The sequence below is a fragment of the Protomyctophum parallelum genome (genome assembly GCF_964188405.1).
Source record: "Protomyctophum parallelum genome assembly, chromosome: 20".
Taxonomy (NCBI): Eukaryota; Metazoa; Chordata; class Actinopteri; order Myctophiformes; family Myctophidae; genus Protomyctophum; species Protomyctophum parallelum.
Genome location: NC_139718.1, coordinates 28,754,318 through 28,765,565, shown reverse-complemented (window position 1 = coordinate 28,765,565; position 11,248 = coordinate 28,754,318). Strand labels below are relative to the sequence as shown.

The 11,248-nt window shown below is 41.9% G+C and overlaps 1 protein-coding gene across 2 annotated transcripts in view; it reads right to left on the bottom strand.

The window, feature by feature from the left end:
* Positions 1–1,090: 1,090 nt before the first annotated feature.
* pcnx1 (pecanex 1) overlaps positions 1,091–11,248 on the bottom strand; it is a 44,846-nt gene continuing 34,688 nt past the window's right edge. For both annotated transcript variants that reach the window (XM_083791283.1, XM_083791284.1), the window contains exons 27-36: positions 9,498–9,751; positions 8,907–9,137; positions 8,507–8,607; positions 7,909–8,059; positions 7,015–7,245; positions 6,189–6,463; positions 5,639–5,820; positions 4,642–5,090; positions 3,852–3,992; positions 1,091–2,493 (exon numbers count right to left, since the gene is read on the bottom strand). In XM_083791283.1, coding sequence (XP_083647409.1) covers positions 2,353–2,493; positions 3,852–3,992; positions 4,642–5,090; positions 5,639–5,820; positions 6,189–6,463; positions 7,015–7,245; positions 7,909–8,059; positions 8,507–8,607; positions 8,907–9,137; positions 9,498–9,751 — 2,156 coding nt within the window. In that variant the 3' untranslated portion in view covers positions 1,091–2,352. The remainder of the gene's footprint in view (positions 2,494–3,851; positions 3,993–4,641; positions 5,091–5,638; positions 5,821–6,188; positions 6,464–7,014; positions 7,246–7,908; positions 8,060–8,506; positions 8,608–8,906; positions 9,138–9,497; positions 9,752–11,248) is intronic.

Sequence of the window (11,248 nt, the reverse complement as noted above, 5' to 3'; positions counted from 1 at the left end):
GGCGGGACTTGTACACTGTACTGTCCGATATTATGGTACTGTCATGTGATCAAGCAACCCACGCACTGTACTGTTAAAAACAATAATAACTAACTATTTTCAAGCACTGTGGTTCAACGACCCCATAACTCAGAGTGTACAAATGGAAACAAAATGCCCGTTCCACTAGTCCTAAGGGAGAATCAATTCAAATGGCTGGAATTTCATTGCCTGAGATTTGTAGTCTGAAAGTGGAAACCACTTTGAGAAGTGGACTGGAATCCACTTTGAGAAACACTTTTCTAGCAAGATATTCTGCTCAAGCTGTAAGAAATTTGGATGCATTTTAAACATATTCATTAAGATCGCAACATAAATTTGAATAATGTAGGCTAGAATATATAGGCTACACACCATTGTCGCAGTGACAATTCCTTATTGGTAGGTACAAAAAAACAAAACAAAGTCACGTGCTTAACTAACCAGCACATCTTGTAAAATAATATGCTTTGTCACAAGACGAAGAGTTGCTTACTCAGGGAAACTCATAGAGCACTGCATGTCTAGGCAGAGCGGTAGTGTGGGCTGCTGATGTGTGAGTCACTGAGCAGTGCACTTTGATTGGTTTGATACATAGTGGTGGGAAGTAACCAAGAGGCCTACATTTACTCAAGTACATTTAAGTACACTTTTGTGGTACTTTACTTGACTACGGCATGTCATGTAAATTGTTCGATACATCTCAGAAGGCCAAATATTGTACTTTCTCCACTTTTAACACGTGAAAAAGTTTGACAAATTGTGAAATATTTGAGTAGGTCTACTTTTATTTTGGTACTACTTTTATGCCAATACTTTTACTAAGTAAAATTTTGAATACAGGACATTTCTACATTATAGTATGATGTATTTCTACATTATTTCCATTTACTATAGTAACAAATCTGAGTACTTCTTCCACCACTGATACAGTGCATACTGTATTGTAGAGGCCATGTTGTTGATGCACCACCACCATTCTCGTTTCTTCTTGAACATTTTTTAAAAGGCATTTCTGCTTTAGTTGACAGCAACGTGGTGATTGAACCTAGTGACTACACCCGGCTTCTTCTTTCTCAAGTGGCTTGTTTCCTTTTAGCTAGCCTATAATCATTTTGAAAAACAACAAAATGTATAAAACTGTCATAATTCCAGGCTCTTTAAAGATGTTTGCCATAATTCAAACAGTTTTATTTCTCTGTATAGAAAATAATTAAGTTAAATTAAATAAGGGAACAGTCCATCAAAAAGGGGGGGGGGGGGGGGGGGGATCGGCATCTTGTTTTCAACCGATGGTCCTTATTGATACATTAACCTTTGTCCCATAAATGAAAAGAAACAGGTAACAAAGTGTAAATACCATGTTCACAGTAATAAATATTCAAAACAAAATCTTTTGTACATTGACATAATATATATATAGAATCATATACAGTAAAAAGTTATTTTCAAGTTTATCAAACAAAACAGTAAAAACTAAAATGGCTGAAAACTTTACAATGATTGCATTTTTTTCCATTCCCAAGGCATCAGTAACCAAGGCAACCATTCAGAGTCTGTAATAAATAAAGATGTGATATTATCTCAAGATTTTAGTGCATCGCTGTAAATAAAAAAGAAATTATAGTGCAAGTTCTCTTTTTTCTCTTCTCCTCGCAACATAATCTTGCTAATTTCCAAACTAATCAAAGAGGAATGACAACAGCAACAACAACAAAAAAGTATGTTGAGTACAGCAACGGCAAAGTCTTTTCCAACATCAGCCTCTTCTAAATAAAGTTCTTCTGTTGTCATGGCAGCAACATTTTTTAAATAAAATAAAATAAAAATATGTGTATGAAACCATGGCCATTACTCAATACCAGGTTTTTTTTTGGCAAAGTATTTGGAGGCAAAACATAAAAAATTATATATTTCCATACATTCTTGACACTCATTTGACACACACACACACACACACACACACACACACACACACACACACAAAATGCATAGAAAATAATTACCAGTAGCTATAATTAACTTAATAGGGTTATTAATGGTCATGCAGCATTTCTGAGCGACGCAAAGCAAGGCAGATACTGTAAAATGCATGTCGTCATAGTAAAGGATGTTGAATGAAAGTGTACTCTGCCTCCGCTTGCACTTCAATTCCCTGGCTTCCTGTTCCCCCTCAGCAATAAGGAACGGGGGAGGGGGAAGACTCCCGTTTTCCCTGTTTGTCCGCAGGCTCCTTGCGTTCTTGCGGAGAGCCAGGAAAGCTCTGACCTTGGTTTATTTTTTCCTCAAAAAAGGTGTGTAGGTTTGTGAGTGTTTGTGATGTGCTTGCTTGGCTCACACCTCTGCGCCCAATTCAATGACCCCAGTCTCGATGATGGGAACTAGCTTATCTTCCACCTGTACCAGCAGGATGGTCTTGTCGATATGGGACCGATTGGTTGGGTCGCGGCTACAAGGCACCCACCGGTGAATCACCTGCCAAAGAGCACTAGTTGTAAGTTTCAGATCATATTGGATTTGCATGGAGGGCCATCTAATAAAAGGAAATATACAGAGCAAGCCTAAGGATGTAAAATACCAGTTGAAACCATGTTTAATGACTGGTGGTACAGTATGAGCTAAATAATTATTTTGAGGCTATGTTTTGTAAACACCACAGGATAACAATTTAAAAATAGAAATGCAAGGACAATTACATACAGGTTTACATCCGAAAAGTCAAACATTTCAAGAAATATATGGTACTGTATGATTGTATGTCTATGTTTATGCACAGCTTATATATTAAATATATATACTTATTTGCATAAGGAGTTCCCAATGCAGTCTTACCTCATGTGTCATCATGGCATCAGGTGCAAACATTTCAGTCAGCTCCATATATGGTGCACAAAAGGGGTCATGCACATATATGGGCATATACTGATGACAATCTCCATATATGGGCATAAAGGGACAAGCACTGGCAGACACAGAGATCTCCATATGGGCATATTGGTTGGATTGCCGGTGCGATGTAGGTGTGAAGGCCACGTGGCGGCCTGAACCTCTAGTAGGCCTATAAATAGTCTGAAGTAAAAAAAAACACGCCACTGGGTCACAGAAAGTGTTTTTCCCTTTCAAAATCCCATAATTATTTCTTAATTGTGTAATATGAGAACCATGTTCCAAAAATGAAAACAATTAGTAAAGCTACTTTACTCATATGGTTACAAAGCACCAACAGATATTGAAACGGTACAAAATCTTATCCAAATAGTACGAAAATGAAAGACTGCAAATTGACTACAAATCTCATATCAGGCATTGAAATTACCCAACGACAACATCCCATTACATATACGGTAGCCTCGGAAACCCAGACGTTTTTACATGTACGGTAGCTGCCTTGTGCAAACAAACATAATCACTGTTGTGTTCCATTGGATTTCTTCTTCATGTAGAAGAAGAAACGAGTGTTGGCAGTTCTCAGTTGTTTAATAAAACAAACTAAATAATAACACACCAACAACAAATGTCACAAAATCCAAGGAATCTCTGGAATGTTTTGATGGAGCATGCTATGCTTCAGTGGCGACAGCGAATCACGTGATTTCCTACTGTCATTTTCCAAAGCTACTTCTGGGTACCGCAGCAAAATTAATTAAATTCTCTCCAAACAAACAGGCAATCAAATATAACTGAACAATTCAGAGCCTGACCCTGACAGAATCACTGGACCTTTTTTTAAACGTATCTTTGGAACACAGTTCTTATATTAAAAAAAGAAAAAGGGATTTTGAATGGGGAAAACACGTGGATTGACATCAGGACTAGCTGGCCTAATAACTTACATGTCCTTCCATGCCCTCTAGGGGGCTCCAGTCTCTCCAGCATGTGCGTCCTGCCCTCAGTCTCAAAGATTCATCGGGCCACTGCAGCTCCTTCCTCTTGGACAGGTTGATGGTCTCCAGCACCTGACTTGCGTCCACAATCTATCACATGACATATTTCTAATCAGGTCCAATGATTTAAAATAATATAGTTCATTATAACATTCACAGGGAAGTATTATAAGAATCTGTTGTGAGGCCCAGGCCGTAGCGTAACGGTCTGGGCACCGGACTGGTGATCCAGTCGCGGTGTGCCGCGGGTTCGACTCCCGGACCCGACACGGCCTTTACCGCATGTCATCCCCCCATCTCTCTCCCGTTTCCTGTCAGCCTACTTTCTATCCCTTAAAAAACCAATAAAGGCGTAAGCCGCAAAAAAATATCTTAAAAAAAAAAAAAAAAAAGAATCTGTTGTGTTTCTTTTATATCATCATACCACTAAACCAGTGGTTCTCAAAGTGAGGTCCGGAGACCCCCAGGGGTCATTTCAAGGGGTTCCAGAGGGTCCCTAGCGAAGTGATTGATAGTTAAGAGTCAAATGGACTCTTACAAGTCTGTAACTCTGAGAGTGCACAAATGGGACCAAACGGGTCCATTTGTTCAATCTCCGAATTATGTGGGTCCATTACCTTAATGCATACTTTGAAATTAAAAAGTTCGAGAACCACTAAATCAAACTCAATCCTCACAGAGAGCCAACAGAGTTCCGTATCGAGTCCCGTTTCTCAGAAACAGCAACCCTCACACACACCTGTACTCTGTAGGAGATGTCATCCCTGCGCACTGTGGAAATGGCAGGGTTGTGCTGGTGTGGGTGTAGGGGGTGGTGGTGATGGTGGTGGGGGGGGTGCTGGCTTAGCGGGTCGGCCACCACGTTGCTGCACAACCCGTCGTTGCCCAGGAGGCCCACCAGCGTGTGGCGCTTACAGGGCGGGATGCTGTGACTGGAGAGGGAGGCGGACGGCCCCGCCGGGTCAGAAGTAGAGCCCAGACGGAGCTGCAGGGAGGTGGGCAGTGTGCGCAGGGACAGCTGGCTGGTGGAGGAGCGGCGGCAGGGCTCCAGGCCTGTGGCAGAGGTACGGAGGGAGGAGTGACGGCTGCTGCTGTAGCGGTAGGACGACGACTGGCTGGCCACCGAGGCCCGGGCCGGGGAGTGGCGGACCAGACCGGACTGGACTGACTGGGAACTCTGACTGGTGCCTGGGAGACAGAGGATGGCAGGAGGAAGAGCCAGGCAAAAGACAGACATTGTAAGTATTATTATTAAATATTATTAACTTCCGTAATACCAATTGGTATTGTATTTTATCATCGGAAAACCTTTACAATGAGGTACAACTTATAAGGATTGTGCATTTGTGGAATCGTAGCTCCCACACAGTAGTTTTACATAAAGCTTTGTTATAATACGTTTCTCACTTTGCAGCACCTCAACAAATAACATATAGTACAACGTTGCTGTCGGAAATAAAAATCTCCACCTCTTTTGCCATCACAATGCCAATGACACGCAAAAGTAGCAAAAATTTGTTTTTCTTCTATTATAACATGCCCAAAACAGGGAGGACAAGTTGAAAGTGGTAGAATAGAAATAGAAAGTATTAACAAGAGTTTACGAGTAAATAATAAATACATTGGATCCATTGGAACTCAGGTTATTTTTTCCACATTTCCTGAAAAGTAATGGTTTTGGACATACAAGATTTCCGGCCGACAGCGACCACATTTAAACCTCTAACAGCACTCACCCAGAGAGTGTGGCTGGTAGGAGTTGGTAGCAGCAGGGCCAGACATTCCACCCTGAGAACCTGAGCTCTGTTGAGAGTCACTGACGACTGTCCCATTCCCACTGCCACAGGACAGGCCTCCTGCATCAGAGTCCTCCATGTTCCCTCCACTGTTACACCCTGCACCACAGCCCTTCCTTAACCTAGACACACAGCAGCACAAAGGACACAAAGAGGAGAATAACAGTTGAATTAGCAGACAAATTTGGAAAAAACATAAAACAAACGCATATTTTAGCTCGGCAGGAGGCTATCCATCTACATTATAAGAGTGTAACACACACACACCCACACACTATTTGACATAAGGTGAAACTTGAGACACCTGCAAAGGTGCCTGATACGTTGTTAACTTTCTGTATGGGCACCAACATTGCAGGACCGAAACCCTTCCTCTGAGCAACATAAAGTAACAGACTGAGATGATAACATGGGTGTAAATAGAACTGAGGATAAGGTGAGCAGTGAATAATTATTTTCCAAATGGAATGAATGACTCGGCAGTACAAACCTGTGCCAGGTGCTGACAACAAAGTTTCTGATGTTTCCGATACTGATGGGTCCCCCCAGAATGTGTCCGAGCTGTGGATGGGAGTTGCAGTAGGAGGTGGTCAGAGGAGACACGTAGATGGGGTATCCGATAGGCTGGTCACACGAGGAGTTGATCATGTTGCGCAGGGCCTGCTTGGCGTTCTGGATGCTGCCACGCTCTGGGTTCCTGTTTCTCAGGAAGACAAGCTCCTGCTGCTGACCAGCCCAAAGGCCTCGGACACATTCTTTATTTACCTGAAGACCAAGGAGAGAAGTGACGTTTGGGTAATTATATTGGCCGAGTTCAATATATGTACTATACCACTCGAGTGGGGTGGGGTCTGACATCGATATATTCATGCATCATGAAGACAAATGCTTTTACTTGAGTATCTCTAGTTCCCCTCTTTTGGTGACATTGTATGATTTCTTTCACTACTGCTACTTTCTGGCCCTTTCCAATGATACTTATTACTATCCTTTTTCCTTGTCCTCTCTCACTATTTAAATCACAAACACCTGTGCCTGCCTCGTGCACCTGACTAGACTGCCTTTAAGCCACTCCACTGGCCTGATGTCAGGTTCAGTCATGTGTATGAACTATGAATGTTGAAAGCATTTCGGCTTTCAACATACGCCTCCCTCTGTTTGCTGCAGATCTTCAGTAAGTCCCAAGTGAAACAAGAAAAAAACAAGAAAAAATAGAAAACAAATATGCAACACAATACACAACTACTTTGTCTTATTCATCAGTTTGACATTACATTGCTGATGTATTCACTATTCTATCTTTGATGACGTCGTACCTTGATGACTCGGAAGCTGAGGTACCGGCGGTTGAGCATGATGATCTTGTACTCATTGGTTCCTTCGTCCAGGACGTGGCGCAGGGCTAGGAGTGATGCCGAGTTTGAGAGCACAGCACTTCTCCAGGCTGGGTCACCCTCGTGGGCAATGACCAGGTTCTGCTGGTGGGTAGAAATGGCCTCGAACAGCACCGCCGGCTCATCATACTCATCTGGGGATGTGAAGTGGTCCTGGCGGAGAGAGGACACATAGTAAGCTTTTGGAAATTGAATAAATTTTATGACCATTGCATGCCATTTCTTTAACATCCAGCACAATTATAAAGCTTGACATTTTTAATATTACTCAATGTGCATTTTAAATACTTAAAAGATAATATTTCATTGCATTAATATGTTTTCAATGAACAGCAAACAATTTAATTAACATTTGCACAAGTATAGCACCATTGAAATTGAGCATTTTGTTTGCTTCCAAATTTTTCACTGTTGATTTGAGTCCAGACAGTGTTTCCATCATGTCAATAACTGTCTGCATTTCCCTTCCTTTTTTAACTAATTAAATGACTACTGCAAATGTACAAGTAGACAAAATACACTAAGTGGAAATCCACTAAATCTGCTAAACCGGTTATAAATAAACTAGCTAAAGACAGGAGACATGTTGTGGTGCAAGATTGCAGCCAAATGTTAGCAGCTTGACTGGGTCAAACTAGAAACAGGAAATGTTACATTTTATAGGCTCTTGTACAGGATCCCATTACATCCTACTGGAGAATACAAAACAAAGGCACATTTTGGAATTAAACACCAGATGTTTAAAATATATATATTAGATTTAGTATTGATCAAAGGGCCACAGTTTAGCCCATTTATATTATTTCAGAGCCTCACCTGGTGGAGTTTTAGTGACATTCTGATTCCAGGCACCACAACTTTCCTCAGGAGCTCCATGTCAGCGAAGATCCACTCATCTCTAACTGAAGAAATGCGGAAGTCGCCCTTGAATAATGCATGTAATCCATACAGGAAAGATTCCAGATTGCTGTGGTAAAGAGAGAGAGGACATGTGGTCATGAATAAAGACCCTATTTTTCCAGATAAAACACTGTCTGCAATGTGCAACATCTTGCAAAGTAAAAGAAAGTGTCCGATAAATTTTCCAGCATGCTTCTCTTGTACGTACTGTAATGCTCTTTTAATCATACAAGCCAGCCCACAAATAGGAGGCATGCACAATAAATATTGGTTCAGTTGGAAAGATATTGTCATGTCTTGTGTGTTTGAGTAGTTGGGAAAACAATCTGTGGTTCTCAAAGTGGGGTACATGGAGGGGGTTTCAGGGGGTCCCCAGCTAAATGATTGAAAGTTAGGAACCAAATAGTCTCTTAAAAAGGTCTGTATGTATCTTAGTTATGTACAGAGTTTGTACACTCTCAGAGTTATGGGCCTAATGCATAACAAACTGGTAGTCCTTGAAATTTATAAAAACCTGGACATGTGGTGTGCAGCTGTCCCCAGGGCTCTCCTCCCCAACACACACAGGCCAAAGCACAGCAACACCAGGGCTGAGTCCTTGTCACTTTCCAGTGGCTGGAAGCAAAGGAGAGAAACAAATTGATTATTTCAATGATTGTTTAAGTTAGATTAACTGGCACAACACTAGTCCAAACATTTTCAGCATAAGATAAAAGAAGGAAAAATGTTTAGCTGTTGCTCTTATGCAGATCAACATTAAGTCTTGCTCAAGCACTCTTCAATGCAACATACGGTTAAACTTAAAACCTTACTTTGCATTGTGGGATGCCCTCACTCACTGACAACCAGGCTGCGATGCTGTACCCCATGAAGTCAAAGGTTTAATGCTACATGTTACTCAACAGCAACCCTACCTTGCCCCGTTGAGAATTGCAGTATTGAATCCAGCTCAGATAGATTCCACAGAAGCTGTCCCTGGAGATGCCAGCCAAACGGTGGTCATAGTCTTCGTCGATGTTGGGGTTAAAGGTGGGGTCCAGGTCTACATAGTTCCTCTCTCCACAGCCCCGCAGGCCATCTCTCATGGTCTCATTAGCCAGCCACTCCTCTAGCTTGGGGGATGCGATGACATAGTAGATGATGCCCTGACACCAGGAAGGAACGGTGGAAGAAGAAGAAGACAGCTTCTGATTGGCTCATTTGTGTCATTCATTGTATGTTTACATCTGGTACACCATTTGTGTGGTATTTTTTAAATGTGGTGGATTAAATTAAGATTGATTAAAAAAAAAGTATACTTTCTGGGATATTTCATTTTGGAAGTATAAACATTTGGCACTGATCCGTCTAGCGGCATTAGCTAAATTAGCTCTGAATACACAGACAGACAAACACAAAGACAGACCCGATTATAGACTGAACTAGCCTCTTGCAGAGCCATGAAATGAAGAAATGAATCTGCACTTCCATCTGAAATCATGTGGCAATGACTCTACTCCACTAACCTTGACGTAGTAAGTGGTCAGGATTCGTCGGAGGTCAAACACTTGGAGCATGGAAGCGGCACTGTTGTCTGTGATGCTGTAGCCCTCCAACACATATTTGGTGACCAGCACCTCCCAGGCCAGCCAGCGCTGGCCGAAGGCAGTGTTGAAGGACAGGACGTGGGGCATGTGGCCCGGCTCACAGCAGCAGCAGCCCTCATCCTCTTCAACCCCCTCGGTGATGGCCTCCACCTCTCGCTGCTGGCAGTACGTTCCTGGGTTTTAAACAATCGGCAGGAATATGAGATGGTACTGTATTATTATTTATTCATTGCGAACGCAGTGAGCCACTTACTATGACAGCAGGGGCTGAGTGTCTGTGTGTGTGTGTGTCACGCTGTGTGGTGTCACGCTGTTACACCACCGGCCCGCCACCAGAGGGCGCAGCTGTGGCACGCACACACACAACCACACACACACGAGCTGCGTTCGCTTCACGCGTTTGCGCGTCTTACTTGTCTTTTTATTATATGTGACAGTTAGATTGTTGATTGTGACACAAGCAATTTCGCTTATGCAAGTTCGATCTTTTTGTTGGCATTTTTATTGTTTTACTCCACGCCTTTGTTTTTTCTCGGCTTGATTACTGCAATGCACTTTTTTCTGGACTGCCTAAGAAAACAACTGACAGATTACAACTTGTCCAAAATGCAGCAGCCAGAGTTTTAACTAGAACTAAGATGAGAGAACATATTACTCCAGTTTTGGCTTCACTGCACTGGCTTCCGGTTGTTTTTAGGATTGATTTCAAAATTATTTTACTTGGTCTCAATGGTCTCGCACCTTCCTACCTACATGACTGCCTGCCTAAATATGTCCCAAACCGCGCCCTAAGGTCTTCCACTGCTGGCCTGCTCGCTTTGCCTAAAAAGATGGCAACTAAAAAATACGGGGAAGCAGCTTTTTGCTTCTACGGGCCGACTGCATGGAACAAACTCCCATTGTACCTTTGACAGGCAGCCTCTGTAGACATTTTTAAAGCACAGCTCAAGACCCACTTCTACACCCTTGCTTTTAATTGATCTTTTATTTTTTGTTATTCATGTCCTCACTGTATTGCATTACTGCTTGTTTTTGAATGTTTATGCCTTGCTTTTCTTTTCTTTTTTCCTCCATTGCTCTGTAAAGCACTTTGAGCTGCATTTCATGTCATGAAAGGTGCTATACAAATAAAGTTTTATTATTATTATTACTATACAGGAGAGTGTAGAATGGCAAAGAGAGAGGGGTGACATGCAAAACAAGTTACAAGGAGTCGGATTTGAACCCGGATCCTTTCAACTCACAAGGAGTGAGTGACTGAATTTCCGTAAAGGTACTCAGTAAAGGTCTATTGATTTATCTAACTATCCATCTATGGAGCACGTGGTAAAATTGGCAGAGCCACCAGGTACCCAATGGAAGGTCATAAAGCACATCTACAGTACATACAGTATTGCTTGTAAGCAAATGTTGCATAATCAGCAGCAGTCAGTACTGCCGAGTCATTGTAGTGTAGCACAAAGTCTTCAGAATATTTCCCAATACAATATAGCTTGAGGAACAAAATATAACAGGGCACCATTTCTCCAATGAATGAACTCAATAGAAGCAGCCGCCTTATTACTTTGAATGGTGTCCACGTTCTCCATACATCAGACGTATAGTATTTTGCAATTTTGTTTTGACCCTGCTTTGAGTATCAGATTGAGTGTGATTAACCAAATAAAAAA